Consider the following 26,461-nt stretch of genomic DNA (forward strand, 5'->3'; position numbering starts at 1 on the left):
TAGCCCCTCAAAATCCTGCTGTCCGACTTTTTAGTTGGGAAGGAGGGTTTTGGTGACGTTGGGCCCACATTATGGCTCGCCCAAATTCAGTACTCCACTATTATTTGTATTTTTTCATTTACATGAGAGGCGTGTCAAGATAAGGGCCATTCCTTTATTTTTCACTCACACAGGGTCTTCTGACATTTTGGTACTCGAGGCGCGCCTTCACGAGGATTTTCAGTTCCTACGGCTGAGGATGAAGTTGGAAATTGAGCCAAGTCTGTTTCGTTCGTAGCATCCCTTGGAAATTTGCATGCATTAAATGCCACCGGTTTACTTCTGTGTATAAATAGGGCAGGGGGTCACTCCATCTGCACATGAACTCTCCTGTTTTCTTCAGGATCACACTTCTTCTTTCATATTCGTGATCTTCATTTCTAGTGCCACTCTGCCTCAAAGTAAGATGTTCGAGGCGTGGATAGGGATGAAAGGTCTCCGCACGCTTCAGAGGCACCGAATCCTCAAGGTGGTGTGGTATGGACAAGGATGGCACAGATTCAAGCCAGTCCTCCATTTTGACAGGGGGAAGATGGTATTCCTCCCTCTTTTAGTCAAAATCCGAAGCAGGTTCTGGTCATGCCAGATTTTTGGTATGTCAGAAGAAGGAATTTCCGCCATCATCGCCGTCTGCCTTGTATCAGGCAAATTTTCGCGGGGGCTCCTCAACTTCCGGCTCCCTGCACCTTTTCTTCAACGGTGCAGGCCTCAAGTTGGGTTCTCGGCACCTTTCCTTCAGCGGCGTCAGTCTGAAGCCCGGCTTCTCTGCACCTCTTCTTCGACGGTGCAGGCCCCACGTTGGGTTCTTTTGCTGCCTGAGTTATGGGCATGCAAAAGCATTGAGGAAGAACGAGGTCTTGAAGCAGTAGCCAACCTCTCCTCTGTGCTACCTCCTCGGCTTTATCTTATTCTCTTGTATCTTTCCTTTTGATTATGTGGTTAGCTTTAGAAGCCAACCTCTCGTCTGTACTGCCTCCTCGGCTTTGTCTTATTCTCTTGTATCTTCCTTTTCAATTATGTAGTGAGTTTTGACATAAGCTGATCCCAGCTTTTCATTGTACGCTGTACTATTTCTTTGTTTTAGTAAAAAGGGAAATTTATTTACTTGTTTTGAATACTATTCTTTTTGCAACACTACTTCGTGAAAGGGTGTGCTCCATGTGTGTGTTTCTTCAATGATACTTAGAGCGGGAAACCTTGAAACATAATCCAACTAATTCTGATTTACCAACACTACCAGGCATTACGACAATAATTCATAGTAAGTTAAACTTAGGAAACTAACCGAGGTAACAATTGAATATTCTGTGATAAGCGCAAGAATACCGTCCGAGAATGATAATCTCTAAATAATCCATCCGAGGAGTTGACTGAGCAGTAGAGAACTCAGATTGTTTTTCAGGCGACATATTGCTCTATATTGCATCAATCCCTTTGGTATTGAGGATCCAAGGGTAGATTCTAAGGTCCATGTAACGTAATTTTTCTTTTAAGTACTTGGTTTCCCCATGGGCCTGAGTCCGAGGACCATGCAAGGCCTTGGTTCTGTCCAATACTTGTGATTTTTTCTTTTTTTGTACTTGGTTTCCCCATAGGCTTGAGTCCGAGGACCATGCAAGGCCTTGGTTCTGTCCAATACTTGTGATTTTTTTCTTTTTTGTACTTGGTTTTCCCATAGGCTTGAGTCCGAGGACCATGCAAGGCCTTGGTTCTATCCAAAACTTTTGGTTTTTCTTTTTTGTACTTGGTTTCCCCATAGGCTTGAGTCCGAGGACCATGCAAGGCCTTGGTTCTGTCCAAAACTTGTGGTTTTTCTTTTTTGTACTTGGTTTCCCCATAGGCTTCAGTCCGAGGACCATGCAAGGCCTTGGTTCTGTCCAAAACTTGGGGTTTTTCTTTTTTGTACTTGGTTTCCCCATAGGCTTGAGTCCGAGGACCATGCAAGGCCTTGGTTCTGTCCAAAACTTTTGGTTTTTCTTTTTTGTACTTGGTTTTCCTATAGGCTTGAGTCCGAGGACCATGCAAGGCCTTGGTTCTGTCCAAAACTTGTAGTTTTTCTTTTTTGTACTTGGTTCTCCCATAGGCTTGAGTCCGAGGACCATGCAAGGCCTTGGTTCTGTCCAAAACTTGTAGTTTTTCTTTTTTGTACTTGGTTTCCCCATAGGCCCCATGCAAGGGTTCTGTCCAAATAGTCCGAGGACCATGCAAGGCCTTGGTTCTGTCCAAAACTTTGGTTTTTCTTTTTTGTACTTGGTTTCCCCATAGGCTTGAGTCCGAGGACCATGCAAGGCCTTGGTTCTGTCCAAAACTTTGGTTTTTCTTTTTTGTACTTGGTTTCCCCATAGGCTTGAGTCCGAGGACCATGCAAGGCCTTGGTTCTGTCCAAAACTTTTGGTTTTTCTTTTTTGTACTTGGTTTCCCCATAGGCTTGAGTCCGAGGACCATGCAAGGCCTTGGTTCTGTCCAAAACTTGTGGTTTTTCTTTTTTGTACTTGGTTTCCCCATAGGCTTGAGTCCGAGGACCATGCAAGGCCTTGGTTCTGTCCAAAACTTGTGGTTTTTCTTTTTTGTACTTGGTTTCCCCATAGGCTTGAGTCCGAGGACCATGCAAGGCCTTGGTTCTGTCCAAAACTTTTGGTTTTTCTTTTTTGTACTTGGTTTCCCCATAGGCTTGAGTCCGAGGACCATGCAAGGCCTTGGTTCTGTCCAAAACTTTTGGTTTTTCTTTTTTGTACTTGGTTTCCCCATAGGCTTGAGTCCGAGGACCATGCAAGGCCTTGGTTCTGTCCAAAACTTGGGGTTTTTCTTTTTTGTACTTGGTTTCCCCATAGGCTTGAGTCCGAGGACCATGCAAGGCCTTGGTTCTGTCCAAAAATTTTGGTTTTTCTTTTTTGTACTTGGTTTCCCCATAGGCTTGAGTCCGAAACCATGCAAGGCCTTGGTTCTGTCCAAAAATTTTGGTTTTTCTTTTTTGTACTTGGTTTCCCCATAGGCTTGAGTCCGAGGACCATGCAAGGCCTTGGTTCTGTCCAAAACTTGTAGTTTTTCTTTTTTGTACTTGGTTTCCCCATAGGCTTGAGTTCGAGAACCATGCAAGGCCTTGATTCTGTCCAAAACTTTTGGTTTTTCTTTTTTGTACTTGGCTTCCCCATAGGCTTGAGTCCGAGGACCATGCAAGGCCTTGGTTCTGTCCAAAACTTGTAGTTTTTCTTTTTTGTACTTGGTTTCCCCATAGGCTTGAGTCCGAGGACCATGCAAGGCCTTGGTTCTGTCCAAAACTTTTGGTTTTTCTTTTTTGTACTTGGCTTCCCCATAGGCTTGAGTCCGAGGACCATGCAAGGCCTTGGTTCTGTCCAAAACTTTTGGTTTTTCTTTTTTGTACTTGGTTTCCCCATAGGCTTGAGTCCGAGGACCATGCAAGGCCTTGGTTCTGTCCAAAACTTGTGGTTTTTCTTTTTTGTACTTGGTTTCCCCATAGGCTTGAGTCCGAGGACCATGCAAGGCCTTGGTTCTGTCCAAAACTTGGGGTTTTTCTTTTTTGTACTTGGTTTCCCCATAGGCTTGAGTCCGAGGACCATGCAAGGCCTTGGTTCTGTCCAAAACTTTTGGTTTTTCTTTTTTGTACTTGGTTTCCCATACTTTGAACCATGCAAGGCCTTGGTTCTGTCCAACTTGTAGTTTTTTTTTTGTACTTGGTTTCCCCATAGGCTTGAGTCCGAGGACCATGCAAGGCCTTGGTTCTGTCCAAAACTTGTAGTTTTTCTTTTTTGTACTTGGTTTCCCCATAGGCTTGAGTCCGAGGACCATGCAAGGCCTTGGTTCTGTCCAAAACTTTTGGTTTTTCTTTTTTGTACTTGGTTTCCCCATAGGCTTGAGTCCGAGGACCATGCAAAGCCTTGGTTCTGTCCAAAACTTGTAAGATCTCTTTTTTATTTATTTATTTTTCGAACGTAAGCCCCTAGACCAGGGCGGGGAGAGCTGGCTTGAGGCCAAAAGCCCCTAGAGCTGCCCGCGCCATTGGTACTGCAAGGCGTAGCCCCTAGCAGAAGTTTATGTCGGAGCAACAACTGCATGTTGCCGGAGACGGAGGAAACTCCGCGAACCTCTGCTTGCTAGAGAGTTGACTCCACCGCCACCTGCGCCAACGCGCAGGCCTTCCCCACAGACGGCGCCAATTGTAGGGGCACGATTTTTACGACCTAAGGATGACATTGGGCTTGTATGTAAAGGGTCCAAACAATATGATTTGTAGAGAGTGGGTTTGGAAAAGGCTAGACCTTGGTCGTTGGGCAACGGTTTTGTCAGGATTTTCGTGGAAGCCCATCCAAAGATGGGTTTGGCCTGAGTGGCTAAGCCTTACGCGAATGGGGTGTGAAGATCTATCTCCTCGGAATTGGTCCGAGGAGCGTCTCGTCCTCACCATCCTCCTTTTTATGAGTTCGTTCTCCCCCTCCTCTCTGGTTCCTGGCCGCCCCCCTGTCAATGCGACGAGCTTCCCTTTTATACTAGTATTTTCTTCCCACTCTTAACCCACGTGTCCGTTTCTCATTGTTCAGGGTGGTTACTTGTCTTATCAATCCTCACGTCAGAGTGGTTGGGGAAGGCTGGATAGCAAGATATGAGTGTGGGTTCGTCAGGCGATGGGCTCCACATTAAGGCGTTGGCAACCTTCCCCCTTGTGCTTATCTTATACTGAATTTGTCCTTTTCTTCAGGCCTTTCTGTAAGACGTTGGGCATAAAGTCTTCCTCGGCCACATCCTTGGACCTTCGAGAAGCTTTCATTGCGCGTCCTTAGCAATAAGGCTCCTCGGCCTGGGCTTGGGCTTCTAATACAAAGTGGGCTGGGACCCCAAATTTCGGGCCCCACAAAAATAATTGTCATACAAAATCTATTAAATTTTAAACAATTGTAAGATAAATAAACAATTGTAAAACATTCCTAACGATCAATCATCAAAGGAAGAGATTAATCTATATATACATAAAGTTTAGAAAATTAATTTGATTCCTCAAAATAAATTGAGAAAATAAATTTTAACTTATCTTTCTATATTCTTCTAGTTATTTAAAATTTGGATTTATGATAAAACTTAAATTTTGAACTATGAAAATGCAAGAAATGAAGGAGAAATAAATAATGGACGTTTTACAACTTTAGTGTCATACATGATATTTTATTATTATTTTGTGTAAAATTTTAATTCCACTTGCTTAGCCTGAAATGAAAGGAAAGAAATTTGGATAAGTAAAGAAAAAAAAATTGAATATTGGTCAAAAGTGTAAACAGGTTTGGTGGCATTTATTTCGTGTAGGCTCATTGTTTAAAGTGGGATGAGTTGTTTGAGTAACACCACAAAATTTCACAATATTTTTACAATAAATTGAGGTGTTAGTACATTATTAGTCAAAATAAAATAAAATATATTAATTCTGAGATCTATTCCAACTAAAAATAAGACTATTGTGAAATTTTATTGTGTTTCTAAACTTTCTCAATTAGAAATATGCATTTTATTTATTTATCATTTCATGTCAGGAGTACGATTTGAGAGAAGATGTTTCTTTTCTATTTTAACTTTAGGAGTACAACTCAACTTTATCAATATATGAAAGACTTTTTTGGGAGGAGTCAAGAAGGCAAACCCTCCCCCCCTCCTGGTTATTATGCACTGATCTCTATAGGATTTGAACACATGATAACTTTCGGACACATATCGACATCATATTTATCTAGTCTAGTGCATTGGACCAAGTTGTATACTTGGATAGCAAGACTTGATGACATCCACAATAATACTTTTATTTAAGCCAATCACAAAAAATATATCTCCAATATCTTCCTTTTTTTCTTTTTCTTTTTTTTTAAAAAAAATTAGAATAACTGTGAAAAAGTTGTGTGAGTGGACTGATTGGTTTCCTTTACTTAATACTTAATAATACTAACTTATAAGACCACCCTTCTCACCTAACAAAAGCGAGTAAGTGACCCATTTCAACACTTTGTATTTCATAGCTTTGTTTGAGAACCTTCACCGAGCTTTGTTTACTTCCATGGCGGATTGGTCTCAGCTCCCCCGAGATCTCTTACACCTAATAGCCAAACGCCTCAAGAGCCGCATCGATCTCCTCCGCCTCCGCTCCATTTGCTCTTCATGGCGCTCCTCTATTGCTCTTACACCCAAACAACACCGTCACACCCCAATTCCCACCACAGACGACTCCAAATCCACCCTCAGTCTCGACCTATCCGAACACACCGTTTATCTTATCGAATCACAACAAGAAGGGTCTCCTCCAAAACGCTGGTTGGTCAAGGTTTTCGAAGACCAACATGGTCGAATGCACTTGCTTGACCCACTTTCAAGCTCCAAGGTTGTCGGATTCGACAACTTGTTATTGGATTTGAGAGAGTTTAAAGTGTTTGAGAACATGTTCTTCATCGTACCGCAACGTATGGAGTCCATGAACCTTGGAGGAGTCGTCCAGTTGTCGAGGTTGACAAGGTTGCTCTCATGTGTGTGGGCCCAGAAAACAATGATTTTGCGTTGGTGACCCCACATCGAGATGGTGGAGGTGGAGGATTGGCTTTCTTCAATTCGAGAATCCAGCAATGGATTACTATTGGGTCCCACCCTGCCACGTCATCATGCATAGCAGTGACTCACTTTGAGGGAAAGTTCTATGCTGTGGATACCAAAGGAAGAACAATTAGTATTGACCAATTTTTAGATTCAAAAGTGGTCACTAATTTGGGGTCTGATGCGTACATGAAGTACTTAGTTGAAGCAGGTGGTGAATTGTTGGTGGTTGAAGCATATCTTCCTTTTCCTAATGCTGAGGGACTCATTGGCAGTGAGAGCCATAGGGGTTTGTGTATTGATTATTTTGAGGTCTCTAAGTTGAACAAAGAAGGGGATAAATGGGTTAAGGTCAACAGCTTGGGGGATTGGGTGTTGTTTTTGGGAATTTATTCTTCGTTTTCTGTGTTAGCTTCTGAGCTTCCAGGCTGCAAGGGGAATTGCATAGTTGTGACTCAGCCAAGGTGGAAAGAATTTAATCTGGATGGTCATGATACGTATGTAGTTGAATTGGAAAGTGGTAGATCTGGACCTTTGGGGAATTACCCAGATTTTTCCAAGTTGTTGTTTCCTGGTGGTATGGGTACTTCTTCCACTTGAATTTAAAGTTGGAAGTAAGTGTTTGTTCTTTGTATTATTATATGCATGTAAGGTAACTTTTCGCTATTTTCCTCGGGTTTATGGCTTGGCATTTTCATCACAAGCATTCGGCATCAGTTCATACAAATTTATTTATTTATTTTATCTCTCTTTATGTATAATATAAAAAATAAATTTGTATATGAACATGTATAATATAAAAAATAAATTTGTATATGCACAGTAATAATGTATATTTGCAAAGTAGTCGGTTTTAGTAGCTAGAATGCCATTTTACATGAACTAATGTGGGTGTTTTTTGGTATTGGCTTGGCAAATTATGAGGCTTATGCTATTTTAGATGGACAAGTGTTTGTTTTTTTTATTATTTTCTTTGCTGTGTGCTGTTGTATATGTTGTTGTTATTTCAATTACTTCTCCCCCTCTCAAATTACATAATCAAAAGCAAAAGCAGCTTTAATAATCTATTGTAAAGATACTTTAGATAAATCATCCAAAGAAATTTGTGAGCCTATGGCTAAAAGAAAAAAAATGCAACACTCTACTCATTGCAATATTTTCTTGAAATCAGCTGGTTCAAATCCTCGAAAAGGCCCACATATGGGAACTGAATCAGGCTTGCATACCCACAAGTAAAGTGGCTTCCACAGAAACTTTAAGACCTGAAGAGGTTTTAGGGTTTTAGAGAAGCGTTCCTCCTTCTATGGCAATTATGATAATAATAAAATGAATTAGACTTTTGGTGGCCAATTATAGTACGCAAAGAGAATTCCAATTATAAAAAAATGAAGCAGTTAGAACCTAGAAGTTAGAACCCTAGTTAAAATGTTAAACAACAAAAAATTATCAAAAAAAATGTTTTTTTTTTCATCAATATAATAGTCACAACAATTAAGAAGAGAAATTAGAATCCTAAATATTTTCGTTAGAAACACCTTGAAGTGTTTGTTGAACTACAAAATTCTTGTCAACAACAATTGTATTTTCAATTTCTTATCTCTTTTGAGTGGACCCGATGCATAGCTTTAGAACCCAATTACTTGAAACAAAACTCTATCTTTCTCTTTAGAGAAAAAAAAAAAAAAATTCTAGAACTTAGTCAAATAGAGTATATAGGAAGAAGCCCATTCCTGAATAATGTAGCTAATTAGCCTATTACGTTAAGGCCCGAGGATCCTTTATGCGTACCAAACAAAGACTAGGAGTACTATAAAAGAATCGGAGATTCCTAATCTTTCTTCTATCTTTCGTTCCAACTCCCAACCTTACCTTTTAACCTTTATTATTCATAATGATTGTTCTTTATTATGAAGCTAAGATATCAATTAATTTATGGTGTAAACGAGATCTACACTCCAGATCTCTTGATATAAAACAATATTTTATTGCCCCTTGTTATGATGAGAAATTTGATTAAAACACATCGTGGTTGGTGAAAGATGGAAATTATACACGATTATTGAACATCCATTGGACCTTTGCAAAACTATTAAATACCAAGCCATTGTAGGTAGGAATTATGGGTTCTAGTTATCTTAACTAGTGAAGTCTTTTGTCCAAAAACCAATTGGTGTCTTAACTTGATAATAAGAACTATCATCATAGAGTAGACACTATATGTCTGAATTCTATTGTGTGTCTATAAAAAAAAAAAAATGCGAAAACATTATTTTGGTCTTTATATTTTGTGGCCACAATCAATTTGGTCCCAACATTTTGGTAGCAATCAATTTGGTTCCTACCGTTTGATTTGGATGTGTTATTTCAACAAGTAATTTATTCATAAGCAAGTAAATATATTTTCTTTTGCAGATTGTAGTGAAAGTGCCAGGTGGGTCAAGCAAGAAGTGGAACTTGATCTTCTGAGATGGTTTTGTGGGGGATACAATCACAGATGGAGTAGTATAGTAGGCAAGAGAGTGCTCAAATCTAATGGATCCTAAAGATATCTTGACCAACAGAGTTCAAATTTGGAAGATATATACTCGCACCATGTGGTGTGCCTGGCTCACGAATTTCTTTCAATGATGTATAGTTACAGTTAAAATATTATAGCTGCTTTTGCTTTTGATAATGAGCTGTTGCAGTTGGAAGAAGACCAGGAAAAAAAAAGAAAGAAATAAGAGAAATTTAATTCATTTAGTGCTCATGTTGATGTTGACGATTTTTCTTTTTTAAATTAAAAAAATTTGTTGATTTTATTTATATAAAAAATAATAATAATACACGACAAGTTATAATTGGAAAAATATAACCTATAAAGAGAAACACAAACAATTGGGATGATATAGAACAATATTTTATTGCCCCTTGTCATGACGAGAAATTTGATTAAAACACATTGTGGGAGATGAAAGATGGGAATTATTCATGATTATTGCACATCCATTGGACCTTTGCAAAACTATTAAAACCATGCCATAGTAGGTAGGACTTGTGAGTCATAGTTAGCTTAAGGTGTAGTTTTTTGTCTAAAAATTAACTAGTATCTTAGCTTGATAATAAAGACAATTATCATGGAGTAGACATTATAGGTCTGAATTCTATTTTGTATCTATAAAAAAAAAAAGTAATTATTTTATCAGATGCTTGAAATGCTAATTTGTCCACCGGCCAGTAAGGTCTTCATAATAAAGGGCGAAAAGCTGAAAAAGAAAAATAAAAGACACAGCGAAGTAGTGCCACACTGGTGTTGAACAAAAGGCCTCAATAATATTAAGACAACCTTTTTTTTTTTTTTCATTACAATATTTGTTTCTATTATTCAGGAAATGTTTCTCGTACTGGTTTTCTTCTCCAAGTTGCCTGAACATGAAAGACATAGGGGCTCCTCCAACCTTCAAGGAATAACCAACTATGATTAGATATAATTTGGAAAATATGGATCAAGAACTAAAAATAAATATATATCAATCAGTAATCTTCATACAAGAATAAAGGTCGGAAGAGACATTTTGAAACATAATCAATTACCCGTTGATGGTATGAAAACCATATTATAGGAGACACTCTTGGTATTCTATAATGAATAATGATCTTTTGTTTTTTTTTTTTTTTCTTGGGCCATTAGTATCATTGAAACAAAGATGATTAAACCCAAATATCTCTTTGATAACTGGATAGCTCATCACAAAAATGAACATTTTCAATAAAGAGAGATACTCCATCACAATTGTTATATACTCACAAAATTGCTTTTCTTATATTGAAAATTCACTTGAAGCCCTTTAGACATTGAGTTTATATAGGCATAAAGATATAAATGCTTCCTACAAGGCATTTATTTTTAAATATTATGAAATATTATATTCTTCATAATTATTAGTGTACGATGTGCACAACTCTTCTAGATATTATCAATTTATCATTCTTCCCATCTCTTGTGAACCCTCTTTTTTGTTTTTGGTAAGCAAACCCAACCAATCATGCAACAACAAATAAACATCCATATTTTCATTAAATCTTGAAATTTACTTAGAAAATTTGCTAAATTTAGCTTGGACAAGCCTATTACTATTACATTTTGCAAATGCTCACAAATGTTTTCTTTTTTGAGCATACGTAGAAGCCAAGTAATCTTACTTTCTTTTCAAATAAGGCGTTTCTAATTTTCTACAAAGATATTGCTAAAATCATTGGGTAAATTTAGCTATTACTCACAATTATGAATAAATTTTGGAGATGCTCACAAATGTGTTCTTTCTTTTTAAGCAAACGTGGAAGACAAGTAATCTCGATTTCCTTTTTAGATAATGCCTTATGTGGGGTTTATCTCAAGGAAACATTCCTTAAGACATTGCTTGGAAGCATTGATAAGTTTTTAATATTTATGGATACATTTGTAAGTTAGTTGTAACCAAACCATTTGAAGCACAAGTTCCGTTGGTCATCGAGGAACTCTTGATCAATGATTTAATACTCTTTGGAAACACCTAACATTATTAGTTGCCAACCTTATTTTCTAATGCATGTATTGTTCTCTTTATTCCTTTTTTGTAAACTTCCTCAACTCAACTAATCCAAATTTCCAAAAAAATAAAAAAAATAAAAAAAAAACTAATCCAAATTTCCATATTGCTAAACTACATAGAAATGTAACTGAATTATGGGTGATGATAGGAAAGTATCTCTCCTTGCTGAATATAATCATATCAATTTTTAGCGGGGTAGATCTAGTGGTTTATTGTATATATGCTTTTAAAAACTGGATTAGACTAGCTAGTTCAAATGATAACGGACCCTAAACTGGTCCAATAAAAACCATTGGTTCAACTGGTAAAAACCGGGAATAGAACCCTTTTCCGGTTCTTAATCCTCCAATTTCATTAAAAGTCACATGCAACTTACATGAGTATAAAATGCTAAAGACATCTATATAAGAATAACTAACTAATAAATAACAATTTATGTGGAGAGAGAGAGGAAACGTTCATCAAACTCTTTAAAAAGGGTGGAAAAACTGAAATTCAATAAATGAGCTCTTTAGTGTGTTCCCAAGAGTTTGCATATCAAATTTAATATTTCACCTATTTATGAACACAAGTATTTTCAATTAGTTGTGCCGATTACATATTTTTCTATCAAAAAGTTACATATCTTTCATTCTACAATTGAAGACGATTAACCCTTACTATCTGAAGAATTTCAAGAGTAAGTGTTAATGGAAGGCTACAAACAATTTGTTGTTAAGGCTTTTATGATCATATTAATGGCATTCTTAGCTTTTATCGGAAGCACACAAGGGCAACCAATTTGTTGCTTTCGTAATGCTTGTTGTTGCCAAACTTGTACAAAGTTTCCGCACCCCCACCCTGATAATATATAAAATGTATGAGTGAAGTATGAATAACATATGAATATATGAGTATAGTATTTTAACTTTTGGTTGATTTGCTTCATTTTTTGTATGTTGCCTCTCTCTCTCTCTCTCTCTCTCTCTATATATATATATATATATATATTGTGGATATTTTTATTTGCATCTCTATTTTCCTTATGTGGGCATCTCACTGTGAATAATAGTGTAATGTTAATGGATGGATTTAGCCATAGTCTTTTCCTAGTGAGGTAGTGGAGGCCATCCTCTAGGATGGCTCTGTTTGAGGCCTTTTTTTTTTTTTTTCGTTCTCTTGTTTAAATGGAATTTTTTTTTACTAAAAAAGAAAGAAGAAGAAGATCATTGTGAATTTGTGGTTACAAAAATTTTGTCCCAAGCCTACAAAACGTGAGATCTCCAAGCTCAGCCCCATGAGCTGCCTTTAAACTCCACGTGCTCAAATGAGTCTTTTCTTGTTCGAGTTGGTTGTTTACTGTTTTATATTGACAAGTCTACATCCTTAGAAGCTAAGAAACACAATTTTAATAATTTTTCTTAATACGTCTTTTTCTTTATTAAAAAAGTTAACATCTTTTGTTTTTTTACCTAACATAACCATACAACACACAAAATAAAGCTTCTTTAAAAATGTTGAGTTAAATTTTCTAAGGTGGAGAAAGAAGATGGGGGCGGTGTGAGTGCAATGGGACTAGGTGTAAAGCATGTTGTACACACTAGGAAGTAAAAACACCTCAGAAAGCTTTGCCAACTCGAATCCCATGTGCAACCTTCACTTTCTCACAGCTCGAAACTCTTCTTTTCACATATACTACAATTATATACGACAAATACGTACTCAGATTTTCATTTCCTTTTTTCTTTTTTTTTAAATGTTCATTGCATCTTTTGTTAAGCCTTTTTTTTCTTCGTTTTCTCTTTAGACTTTTGTTATGGCTGAAAAGCATGTGATGCTATGTAAAGTGGTCTATATATTTGTGCAAAATTTAGTATATTCATTTTTAGCTTATAATGCTATGAATACCACAAATTTTATTACATGAGAATTATGAATTGATGTATCAAATTTTATTATATATATTTATTATAATTTTTATATATATATAGGTTTGTGATGTGCCATCAATCATATTCATTACCAATAATTTTAGCATATTTCTTAGAGTAATACTATTAGGGATACAATACAATACTTTTCATAATTATTTATGTGATTTATTATGATTGAAGAAACATTATTTTTCTTATATCGTCTCATAAAGAAGATCATACAATACTCTCGAGCCATGAACTATGCATGTGTTCAATATTATTGTGCACTGGTCTCAATAGGATTTGAACACGTGATAACTTTTGGACACATGTCTGCATCTAGTGACGGAGCCAAAATTTTGAGTTAAGGGGAACAATTTTACTGTTGGTTGTGTGCAGCGGTTTCAAACTTTGACTTTACTACTATTTAGCTGTCGAGATTTTTTTCTTTTTGGTGTCGGTAAAAACAAAATTATTTTTGTTTATAATTTTTTAAATGACAGGGTTGTTTATTTTAAATAAAATTAGTTAATTGAGCTTAATTTTTTTAAAAGTTTTACTATTAATAATTTTTGTTGTTGAGCTATTTTTTTTGGGCTTGTATATTTTGTTTTAGATTTTAGATCTATAAATTTTTTTATAGGGTCCATTTGGATACAACTTATTTTACTAAAAACTGAAAATACTGTAACAAAATAATTTTTAAATATGTGAATAGTGTCATGGGACCCATTTTTTATGTATTTATTTTTTTCTGAATAAAGTGATTGTGGGTTCCGTAAACAGTGCTGTAAGAACCAAGTATAAGACCTATGGGCCTTGGATTACTATGGGCTCACAATCTATTTGTAGTGGGCTTGAAGATTTCCTACTATGGGTCGTTCTCGGCAGAGAGACTCAAAGCAACGCCCAGTTGATGTTCACTCTTTCACTCTTTTCCCCCAAATTTTCTGAACCCCCATCTTCTCCCAACTTTCTTCTATTTATAGCCAAGGTTAGTGGGGTGGTTATGATTACAGCCACCGTTAGTGCTACTGAAGGTCCAATGTTTTTTGATTAAAGTGGATGTTCAGGTGGGAGGGCGGTGCGGCATTTATGATCTTGGAACTTGGTTCCATCTTGCCCGATTATGTTCGGCAATTTAGTTTCCTGTGCAAATCGTACCTTCTCGGGAAAGGTTTATATACATGACCGGGAACTTTTGACCGACCACCACTTGGATCCCAATATCTTACACTTGTTTGTTCATCAAAGAAACTTCAAGAAGGGAGCAGGAGAACTGGACCTTTTTGATGGGCCTGTGCCTAAGGCCGGCACAGGACTGGGCCCAGGGCCTGTATGGACCTGTGCTCAAGGACGGCATGAGGTTGGCCCGGGGTCTGTATGGGCCTGGGATCTCGGTGCCGTACAATAGCCCCCCCTTGATTCATACTCGGTCGCCGAGAAGAATCAAGGAGCTACCTGGGCCTTTTGACCTCGGGGATCTTCTAGCCTGGGACTTCGGACTGTCTCTTCTCATTAATATTCATCTCAAAAGACGCGCCGTTTCGCGGTGCCAGGCGCAGTCGTCATCATTGCCTGACGGTTCGTGAACCGAAGCGGCATGCGAATCAGTTACGCTTGGCATTCGCTGGGTCGCTCGTACACTGTGCCCATTTATTGTTCGATTAGGCGTTTCTTCTTCCCCACCTCCTTCTGGTTCTATAAATAGTCCCCCTCTGAACACTATTCTATTTTTCCTTTGCCTCCGATCTTTAGTGCTTACTCTCTGCCGACCACATTTCTGTGCGCTTGCCTGCTCAGTGTTCTTTTCCTCCTTAGAACCCAAAGTAAGTTTTTCTTCCCTTTCCTGTTCCTTCGGCTTTATTTCTTTGAGTTCACTTTCGTAGTTTTTAGGCGTTAGATATGGGTTACTCTTACCTCTTAGAATCCCCTGCTGCCTTGGCCACCTTTAGGAGTAAATTTAACATTCCTAGTGACGTGGATGTGGCCTACTGCCATGAGAGTGATATTGAACTCCACCGAGGACGGGGTACAGCCTTCTTTCCTTTGATGTCCATTTTAGAAGGTGGGGTCAGATTCCCCGTAGATCCCCTCCTGGTAAACGCACTTACTTACTATGGGCTGTGCCCCGACCAGCTTCCCCCCAATTTTTACCGGGTAGTTAGTTGTGTCAGTAAGCTAAACCACACCTTTAACTTACAGTTAGACCACCACGATATTAACCAAATGTATAGGCTCTGTGGGAGCAAGGCCACCAATTATTACCTAAAGACAAGAGATGCTCGGGTACGGCTGATATCATGCCTACCTGATTCGAACAGGAACTCCGCCGGGGATTTCGTTAGGGTGCGCGGCAATTGGTTTGCCGGGGATATCCCTTGCCCCCTTACAAAGCGTGAAATGGGTTCGTACCATCCCCTTCATACAATTATTTTCTTTCCCCCGTACAATCTTCATTATAAGAGACTAATATGTCACCTGTTCTTTTGCAGACGGCAAAGTGTTTGTGCAGGATCTCAGGCCCGTTCACGCCAAGGATTTAAACTTCGTCCTCCGTTCCGAGATATACGTGCATTGGGACGGGCAACTACGGGCTTCTCACTTGATCCTCGGAGTGGAGCCTGTTTATTCTACCTGGCAACCTTTCAAGCAGGCACTGATAGTTGACAGCCCCCTGCTATCGTATATAGACGTCCGGTACGTCAACTTTTTGCCGCCGAAGCTTACAACCGGGGAAGCGAGAGAATTTGGACCGCGGTATACTTGCGCGGACGAGCTAGCCCCTTTGCGAGACGAATCCGCAGAGCAAGCATCCCGGCGCCTCAGGGAGTTAGCCCACGAACCCATACAGCAGGAAGAACAAGCACAAGAGCAGCTCATTCCCGAGAACCCAGCCGCTGTGCCTCAACAACAAGCGATAGAAGCGGCTGCCCTGCTAGCTGAAGCTGTCCAGTCTAGCGGAGAGATGGTATCGAGGAAGGTGATGTCAATAGAACGATTCGTGCCCGGTGCTCGGCAACCCAATCAGCCCCCGCCTTCTCAGGGACGGGGTCAATTGCCCCAGCCCCCATCCCCCTCGCAGGCTGGTCGTGCCAAGAAGAAGCAGAAAGTTACCGACCAACCTCACACGGTCCCGGGGGATGCCGCTGTCCAGACTCCTCCCCGTCCGGCAGGTTCAGTCGTTATCCGTGAGCCGCAAACCGAAGCTATCACGGGGGGAGCGTCCTCTTCCCAAGTGGCTCCAGCGTGGAAGCCAAAGTTCATCTTGGACGGCAAGCCTTTGCCCTCAACTGCCTCTGTTCGGATGTGGGACAAGGGCGAGGGTGGCCGTATTGCCCAAACTTTGGCCGAAGCTCTCCTGCTCCCCGAGGACGTGCATGCTTTCGAGGATGGATCCGAGGAGTCTGTGGGGCGTCGGTTAGAGTGGCACGCCATTGCGGTAACTTTTTTGTCTTATTTACTCCAATTAGATTTCCTTTTGCTTCCTTTCTAACCTTTTTGCCTCCTAGGCCGCTCAAATGGCTCACATTGTGGCTGCCCGCGCACGGGAGCTTGCCGAGGAAAATGAGCTCGAAAGGGGGGCGCGGGAGTCAGCTGTGAAATCGGCTAAGGAAAAACTGAAGGCTGCTGCAGAGAAGAACCAGGCGTTAGCCGAGAAGAGGTACGCAGAGCTCTTGACTAAGCAGAATGACACGGAGCTCAAGCTAGCGGAAGCCATCAGCCTTAACACTTCCAACGCCGAGGAGATTGCCGACCTCAGGGCAGGCTTGGCTGCAGCGGAGCAAAAATGGTATGATGTCGGTTTTGCCGATGCCGAGAATTCCGCAGAGCCGGTGGTGGCTCGTGCTCGGAATATGGGTTTTGAGGCCGGGTGGTTTGCCGCTCTCCAAGCACTGGGAGTTCCCGAAAATTCCCATCTGAGAGACCCCGGCCAGATTCCATTCCCGAGCCCTGCATCTGCCGCCAAGGAAGCCCCGGTTGCTATTGACGAGGAGGAGACGGCTAGCATGAGGGAGTTGGTTGAACAAATCGATGCTCACGCCGAGCCCGAAGAGATGGAAGTCACCAGTATCCCGACTGTGCAAGAGCTTCTCGGTAAGGCCCCGCCCTTTCCTCTGACCGTCCAGCAGGACGTGACTCCGCCGACTCAACCTCCCAGCTAATTTTACTTTTATTTTTTGCTTATTTTTATTTTATTAGTTTTATTTGCTTATGTCACCGGGATGTGGTGACCGAACAATTGCTTTATTTTGTTGGTTTTATTTGTCCATGTCACTGGGATGTGGTGATTGCACAACTGCTTTATTTAATTAGCAGTCCGTTTTCTTTTTCCGTCTCAATTTGTTGAGTGAGTTTACATCTATTTATGTGTTTTGCTTGAATCACGTCAATGCTATGGCTGCTTAATAGAATGATACCCCCGAGAACCTACTGTGCGGCGCTTTGTGCAATTTAAGAGCGCTATTTGACTTAGTATTTGTAAAAAGGGTTAGGTTTTCATCAGGCTTCGATGAACCGGGAATCGTGCTTTCGTCTTAAGATTATTTGCTTGTTAAGTTGAGTTTAACCGAGAGCCAGGTTTCTGTCTTTAGAGATTCATGTGTAAGGTTTCCACCTGCTCGGCGATATTGATCGAGCCGAGGGTCAGGTTTCTGCCCTTAGAGATTCATTTGTAGGTTTCCACCTGCTCGGCGATATTGATCGAGCCGAGGGTCAAGTTTCTGTCCTTAGAGATTTATGTGTAAGGTTTCCACCTACTCGGCGATATTGATCGAGCCGAGGGTCAGGTTTCTGTCCTTAGAGATTTATGTGTAAGGTTTCCACCTGCTCGGCGATATTGATTGAGCCGAGGGTCAGGTTTCTGCCCTTAGAGATTCATTTGTAGGTTTTCACCTGCTCGGCGATATTGATCGAGCCGAGGGTCAGGTTTCTGTCCTTAGAGATTTATGTGTAAGGTTTCCACCTGCTCGGCGATATTGATCGAGCCGAGGGTCAGGTTTCTGTCCTTAGAGATTTAACTGTAATTCTCTTAGTGCGCGGTTAAGGTATCAAAAACAGCATCTACAAAAAAGTTCATCATGCTCTTAATTTTAATGGAATACAAGTTCTGGCTTACACCGATGATTATGCGTAGAATTTCTTCAAGTTGTTGGCGTTCCATGGTCGGGGGAGCGGCCTCTCGTCAAGGTCTTCCAAGTAGTAGGCCCCTGCACCCGCAATGGCTGTGACTCTGTATGGTCCTTCCCAACTCTGAGCGAGCTTCCCTGCAGCCAAGTCCTGCATGTTCCCTACTACTTGTCTTAAAACTAGTTCCCCGGCACTGAATTCCCTACTTTTCACGTTTCGGTTGTACCTTTGGGCTAGCTTCTGCTGATACTCGGCAAGACGTATGGTCGCGGCCTCCCTGCGTTCTTCTAGCCAATCCAATTGTTCCATCATCAGGTCGGCGTTCTGTATGGGGTCAAACCCGGCAACTCGTGCACTGCATAAGCTCACCTCGGTTGGTATTACTGCTTCTGACCGTATGTCAGGGAAAATGGGGTTTCACCCGTGGATCTCCTGGGGGTCGTACGATAGGCCCACAATACACTGGGTAGCTCTTCCACCCATCTTCCCTTCGCTCCGTCCAACCTTCTCTTGAGCTCGTTCAAAATAGTCTTGTTTACCGCTTCAGCTTGGCCGTTGCCTTGTGGGTACGTCGGGGTTGAATATTTGTTCTTGATGCCAAGCTTACTACAAAAGCTCCGGAAAGCATTGCTGTCGAACTGCAGCCCATTGTCCGTCACTAGCGAATTCGGCACCCCAAACCGTGTAACTATGTTTTTCCATACAAACTTTTTCACGTCAGCATCTCGGATATTAGCCAAGGCTTCAGCTTCAGCCCACTTTGTGAAGTAATCTACAGCCACCAATACAAAACGGCAGTTCCCCGTTGCCCGGGGGAATGGCCCAAGGATGTCAAGCCCCCATTGTGCAAATGGCCATGGGCTGCTGACAGGATTTAGCTGCCCTGCAGGCTGATGGATCATTGGGGCGTGCTTTTGACACTGTTCGCAACTTCGAACGTATTCGGCGGCATCCTTCTGCATCTGTGGCCACCAAAACCCCTGTGTCATTGCTCGGTGTGCTAAAGATCGTCCCCCGGCATGCCCGCCGCACACTCCCTCATGCAGCTCGGTTAGAAGCTCTTTGACTCTTTCCGGATGTAGGCACAAGAGGTAAGGGCCTGCGAAGGATCTTCGGTACAGTTTTCGGTCTGAAGACAGCCAGAATCTGGGAGCCATTCGTCGAATCTTGTTGGCCTCGGCCTCATTCTCCGGAACTTTATCTTCGGCAAGGAAGTCCATGATCGGGCTCATCCAATTTGGACCAGCCACTGTCACCTGCGCAATCTCTACTCCGGCTTGGTCGGGAACATTCTTCACATGGATGCTTGGCTCCCTTACAAGTTCTACCGTGATGAGCCTCGGCGTATCCTCAGTAGCCGATGAGGCTAACGTGGCAAGAGAATCAGCGTGCTTGTTTTGTGACCGGGCTACCTGGGATATCTTTGCCGTTTTAAACTGACCGATAATCTGCTTTGCCGTACTGAGATAAGCTTTCATTCTGGGGTCCCGAGCTTCGAAGTCCCCAGTGATCTGATAAACCACCAGTCGAGAATCAGAGTAGATCTCTACGTCCTTTGCGCCCAGATGTAATACTGCCCTTAACCCGGCCAGCATGGCTTCGTACTCGGCTTCGTTGTTCGAGGCTTTGAACCCCAATCTGAGGGAGTGTTCCAGTCGTATACCCTCAGGGGTGACTATGACTATACCAACCCCGGCCCCCATAGCATTCGATGCGCCGTCCACAAATAACCTCCACGGGCGAATCTCCGTACTACAGATTATCTTACCTTCATCCTTGGGTGTAAACTCTGCGATGAAGTCAGCCAGAACCTGTCCCTTCACTGAGCTTCTAGGCCGGTAGCTTATGTCAAACGATCCCAACCGAGTCCCCCACTTGGCAATCCGCCCTGTGAAGTCTGATCTCTTCAATAGTGACTGCAATGGATACTCGGTGAGGACGAACACTGTGTGTGCCTGGAAGTAATGTGGCAACTTTCTCGTGGCGTGCACCAGAGCCAAAACTAACTTCTCGAGAGGCAGGTACCTTGTCTCGGCATCGACCAAGGTTTTGCTCACGTAATACACCGGCATCTGCACTCCCCGGTCTCTTAGCAACACAGCACTTACTGCATGGTCGGTGACAGCGAGATACATAAACAGATCCTCCCCGGGCTCCGGGGCCGTCAACCTCGGCGCCTTTGCCAAATACTCCTTTAGCTCTCGAAAGGCTTCATCGCAGCTCTCGTCCCATCGAAACCCCTTCCACTTTTTCAGAAGCTGATAAAAAGGCCGGCAACGGTCGGCAGACTTGGAGATGAATCTGTTCGGGGCCGCTAACATTCCAGTGAGCACTTGCACCTCTTTGGGATTGCTTGGTGGTTTGAGGCGGTTCACGGCTTCTATCTGGTCGGGGTTAGCTTCTATTCCCCGAGTAGAGATCAGATATCCCAGGAACTTACCAGCCCCCACTCCGAAAGTGCACTTCTCGGCATTCAAGCGCAATTTGTGCCGACGTAGTATCTCAAACACTCCCCGGAGGTCTTCGGTGTGCTGCGACTCAATTCTGCTTTTCACCACCATATCATCGATATAAACTTCAACCGTGCATCCAATTTTCTCTCGGAACATTCTCGTCATCATTCGCTGATACGTAGCCCCGGCGTTCTTTAATCCGAACGGCATGACCTCGTAGTGATAATTTGCATTCGGGGAGATAAATGTTGTCTTTTCTTGGTCTTCGGGCGCCAAGGCAATCTGGTGGTAGCCTTGGAAGGCATCTAGGAAGCTCATCCTCGGATGCCCGTACGTCGCATCTACTAGCTGGTCAATCTTGGGCATCGGGAATGGGTCCTTGGGACATGCCTTGTTCAAGTCTGTGAAATCCACACAAACTCTCCATTTCCCGTTCTTCTTCTTCACCACGACAGTGTTTGCCAACCACTTCGGGAAGAATATCTCCTTTATGGCTCCGGCATCCTTCAGCCACTGTACCTCTAGGTTTACTGCATCAACGTGTTCCCTCGACGCTCTTCTCGGTTTCTGCTTCTTTGGGGGGAATAACGGATCCACGTTGAGTCTGTGGACAATGAACTCGGGATCTACGCCGGGCACTTCATACGGGCTCCATGCAAAAACATCCACGTTCTGCAATAGGAATAGCAACATATCTACCTTTTCCCGGTCGTTCATGCTTGTACCTATCTAGAAATACTTGTCAGCATCTGGGAGAATTCTTACCTTCAGCACCTCCTCGGCAACGTCCGCCCCAGCTTCCCCCTGGGGCTTCTGTAATTGCTATGAATTTTCTTTCTCGTTCTCCTCAGTTCGACCGAGCTGTTCCTTCTCCCACCGGACCGCGGCGACAAGGCACTGCCTCGCCACCTGTTGATTCCCCCTTACCACGGCAACTCCATTCTCGGTAGGAAATTTCACTTTCACGTGAAGGGTGGACGGGACAGCCCCCATGGCGTGAATCCACGGCCTTCCCAGGATTGCGGTGTACGGTGCGAATGATCGGACTACTATAAATGTAACTATAACTTTCTTGCCTTCCATGTCCACTGGGAGAGAGATCTGCCCCTCGGGAATTACAACCCTCCCATCAAACGAGACCAACGGCGTGTCATACTTCGCCAAATCCTGGGTCTTTAACCCTAGCCCTTCAAAGAGATCCGGGTACATGACGTCGGCTCCGCTTCCTTGATCAATCATTACCCTCTTCACCAGGAATCCGCCTATCCGGGCTGTCACCACCAAAGCATCGTCGTGGGGTTGGACCGTCCCCTCGAAATCGTCTTCTCCGAACGAGATGGTCGGCCGTCCACCTTTCTTCTTCTTCTTGGATGATTCTCCTTCCGCGCAGGCCACTGTCAGTATCCTTTTTGCCGCTGCTGCCCTTCTTGGTGCGGCATGGATGACTTCGATTACCCCCAGGGGTGGTGGAAGGGGATTCCTTTTCTGTTGGGCTCCCTGCCCGGTTTCTCGGTCAACGGAATCTGTTACAAACTCTTTCAAGTACCCGGCCCTTGCTAGCTGTCCGAGATGATCTTTTAATACCCGGCACTGTTCGGTCGTGTGCCCCTTGTCTCTGTGATAGGTGCAGTATAGGTTTTGGTTCCTCCGAGATGGGTCGCCCCCCATTTTGTTCGGCCACCTGAAGAATGGCTCGTTTTTGATCCGTTCCAGGATCTTGTGCACTGGCTCTTTAAACACCACATTGACCCCGTCGATCTGCACCTCTGGTCCCTGCATTCTGAAGTCTCGTTTCGGTTTTGCCGGCAAAACGCTTTGCCGAGATCTCCCCACTAAAGGAGCTTTCCCCCTGCTTTGCAGCCGGTCATCTTCCAGGCGTTTGTACTCCTCTATGCGTCTCATCAGTTGCCTCATGTCCTCGGGGGGTCTTCTCGTCAGTGACTCCCGTAATTCAGAATCCTCAAGGAGCCCCATTCTGAAGGTACTTGCCGCAATTTTCTCGTTTCCTCCACCAATCTCGTTGTAGAGTTCCCAGTATCGGCTGGCATAACTCCGAAGGGTTTCCCCAACCCTCATCTTCATGGAAAGTAGTGCGTCGACCGGCTGTTGCACCCGGCTACATGTCACGAACCTGCTGCCGAATTCTTGAATCAGCTCGGCAAAGCTGTGTATGGAACCCTTCCGCAAACCATTGAACCATCTCAGTGCCGTGGAACCGAGACTAGAGGGGAAAACCTTACACATTAATGCATCGTTGTGCGCATGCAAGGACATCATGTGGATGTAATGGCTAACATGCTCCACGGGGTCTGTCCTTCCCTCATACGAATTGAATGGTGGTCGTGTGAATCTGCTCGGCATAGGGGCCCGTTCAATGTCATCGGAGAACGGTGACCGGGCCGCCATCCGCAGAGCCCGGCTCATTGCGTCCATGGAGGCATTGTGGTGCAGTCGTTCTTCCGGTGATTCTGATCCTTGGTGATCATAACCGTGCGACCGTGAGCGGTTCCGCCGATGGCGTGGTTCCCGTGATTGCCGGTGCGACTCTTGGGAGCGCGACCGGTCTCGGGATCGATGCGTATTAGACCGGCTGGAGGCCTCACCCTGGTTTCTCCTTTGCTGGGAGTTGCGATTCCTTTCATCTCGCCGACCCCTTGCTTCCAGCTCTAAGTCCATTACCAGTCTGCGTAACCGTTCCAGCTCTCGGTCCCTTTCGTCATGCTGCCGATGCGCCGAGACGTCCGAAACCGTCCAGTGTGTCTGAGTCGACCCTTCTCCTTGTCCGGACCCTTCCTCCCTTCTTGAGTGCTCCCTATCTTCCCGCCTTTTTTGCCTTCTCTCCCTCCATGTTGACCCCCGAGAAGATCCCATGGAGCCGCTTGGTGCACGCTCTCCTGAACGCTCCTCAGACATCCTCGTCGTTTGAGTCTCAGTCGAACCACAGCTTTGTAGGAGGGCCCCACGGTGGGCGCCAATTGTAAGAACCAAGTATAAGACCTATGGGCCTTGGATTACTATGGGCTCACAATCTATTTGTAGTGGGCTTGAAGATTTCCTACTATGGGTCGTTCTCGGCAGAGAGACTCAAAGCAACGCCCAGTTGATGTTCACTCTTTCACTCTTTTCCCCCAAATTTTCTGAACCCCCATCTTCTCCCAACTTTCTTCTATTTATAGCCAAGGTTAGTGGGGTGGTTATGATTACAGCCACCGTTAGTGCTACTGAAGGTCCAATGTTTTCTGATTAAAGTGGATGTTCAGGTGGGAGGGCGGTGCGGCATTTATGATCTTGGAACTTGGTTCCATCTTGCCCGATTATGTTCGGCAATTCAGTTTCCTGTGCAAATCGCACCTTCCCGGGAAAGGTTTATATACATGACCGGGAACTTTTGACCGACCACCACTTGGATCCCAATATCTTACACTTGTTTGTTCATCAAAGAAGCTTCAAGAAGGGAGCAGGAGAACTGGACCTTTTTGATGGGCCTGTGCCTAAGGCCGGCACAGGACTGGGCCCAGGGCCTGTATGGACCTGTGCTCAAGGACGGCATGAGGTTGGCCCGGGGTCTGTATGGGCCTGGGATCTCGGTGCCGTACAAGTGCATAAACAGTGCACTTTGTCTCATAAAAGCTGAAATGCGTGCATCAAAAAAAAAAAAAAAAAAAGGAAAACGCAAAACGCCTGACGCAGAAAAATAATTCATATCCAAACGTATACATAGTCACTAAAATGAAGGAAATACTAGTGCTACAAACTTTTTTTTTATAAATTATTGATGTAATAAGTGGTTACTAATAAGTAAACAAATGATATGAGTAATGGGTTCATGTGCCAACCAATAAGAATTTGCTACTAAAATAATTTGCAAAAATATTATAAAATGGTTTGTGAGTATAGCATTACTTTTAAAAGAATCAACAATATTGTTTAAGGGGAAAAAGTGTAATTTTATATAATAAAATTACTAAAATTTGTACAAACCTCTATATATAATAATAATAATAATAATAATAATAATTTTTTTTTTTAAAAAAAAAATTAGGGGCAGCCATTGCCCCCCTCATCGAAAGTTAGCTACGTCCCTGTCTGCATCATATTTATCGCATTGGACCAAAGTCGTATACTTGAACAGCAAGCTTGATGACACCCACAATAATACTTTATATATATATATATATATATTTTAAAATTTAGAATAACTGTGAAAAAGTTGTGACCACCCTTCTCACTTAACAAAAGTGAGTATAAGTGACCCATTTCAACACTAAATATTTCATAGCTTTGTTAGTGAACCTTCACCAAGCTTTGTGTACTTCCATGGCGGATTGGTCTCAGCTCCCCCAAGATCTCTTACACCTAATAGCCAAACGCCTCAAGACCCGCATCGATCTCTTCCGCCTTCGCTCCATTTGCTCTTCATGGCGCTCCTCTATTTCTCTTCCACCCAAACAACACCGTCACACTCCAATTCCCACCACAGTCTCGACCTATCCGAACACACCGTTTATCTCATCGAATCACAACAACAAGGGTCTCCCCCAAAACGCTGGTTGGTCAAGGTTTTCCAGGACCAACATGGTCGAATGCACTTGCTTGACCCACTTTCACGCTCCAAGGTTGTTGGATTCGACAACTTGTTATTAGATTTAAGAGAGTTTAAAGTGTTTGAGTTGTGTCAAGAACATGTTCTTCATCGTACCGCAACGTATGGAGTCCACCTTGGAGGAGTCGTCCAGTTGTCGAGGTTGACAAGATTGCTCTCATGTGTGTGGGCCCAGAAAACAATGATTTTGCGTTGGTGACCCCACATCGAGATGGTGGAGGATTGGCTTTCTTCAACTCGAGAATCCAGCAATGGATCACTATTGGGTCCCACCCTGCCACGTCATCATGCATAGCAGTGACTCACTTTGAGGGAAAGTTCTATGCTGTGGATACCAAAGGAAGAACAATTAGTCTTGATCAATTTTTAGATTCAAAAGTGGTCACTAATTTGGGGTCTGATGCGTACATGAAGTACTTAGTTGAAGCAGGTGGTGAATTGTTGGTGGTTGAAGCATATATTCCTTTCCCTAATGCTGAGGGATTCATTGGCAGTGAGAGCTATAGGGGTTTGTGTATTGATTATTTTGAGGTCTCTAAGTTGAACAAAGAAGGGGGTAAATGGGTTAAGGTCAACAGCTTGGGGGATTGGGTGTTGTTTTTGGGAATTTATTCTTCGTTTTCTGTGTTAGCTTCTGAGCTTCCAGGCTGCAAGAGGAATTGCATAGTTGTGACTCAGCCAAGGTGGAAAGAATTTAATCTGGATGGTCATGATACGAATGTAGTTGAATTGGAAAGTGGTAGATCTGGACCCTTGGAGAATTACCCAGATTTTTCCAAGTTGTTGTTTTTTCCTGGTGGTATGGGTACTTCTTCCTCTTGAATTTAAAGTTGGAAGTAAGTGTTTGTTCTTTGTATTATTATATGCATGTAAGGTAACTTTTCGCTATTTTCCTTGGGTTTATGGCTTGGCATTTTCATTGCAAGCATTTGGCATCAGTTCATACAAATTTTTTTATTTATTTTATCTCTCTTTATGTATAATATAAAAAAAATAAATTTGTCTATGAACAGTAATTATGTATATTTGCAAAGTAGTCGGTTTTAGTAGCTAGAATGCCATTTTACATGAACTAATGTGGGTGTTTTTTGGTATTGGCTCAGCAAATTGTGAGGCTTATGCTATTTTAGATGGACAAATGTTTGTTTTTTTATTATTTTCTTTGCTGTGTGCTGTTGTATATGTTGTTGT

At 42.6% G+C, this 26,461-nt stretch overlaps 2 protein-coding genes across 2 annotated transcripts; both read left to right on the forward strand.

Moving 5' to 3' along the window:
- The first annotated feature begins 6,091 nt into the window (after positions 1-6,091).
- LOC115967131 (F-box protein SKIP23-like) lies at positions 6,092-7,218 on the forward strand. The gene is made up of 2 exons (XM_031086209.1): positions 6,092-6,491; positions 6,569-7,218. The coding sequence occupies exons 1-2, from the start codon at positions 6,092-6,094 to the stop codon at positions 7,216-7,218; spliced, it is 1,050 nt and encodes a 349-aa protein (XP_030942069.1).
- An 18,211-nt stretch (positions 7,219-25,429) lies between these two features.
- LOC115967132 (putative F-box protein At2g16290) lies at positions 25,430-26,092 on the forward strand. Its single transcript, XM_031086210.1, has one exon. It carries the CDS (start codon positions 25,430-25,432, stop codon positions 26,090-26,092), a length of 663 nt encoding a protein of 220 aa, XP_030942070.1.
- Positions 26,093-26,461: the final 369 nt, after the last annotated feature.

Source organism: Quercus lobata, chromosome 11 (genome assembly GCF_001633185.2).
Source record: "Quercus lobata isolate SW786 chromosome 11, ValleyOak3.0 Primary Assembly, whole genome shotgun sequence".
NCBI lineage: Eukaryota > Viridiplantae > Streptophyta > Magnoliopsida > Fagales > Fagaceae > Quercus > Quercus lobata.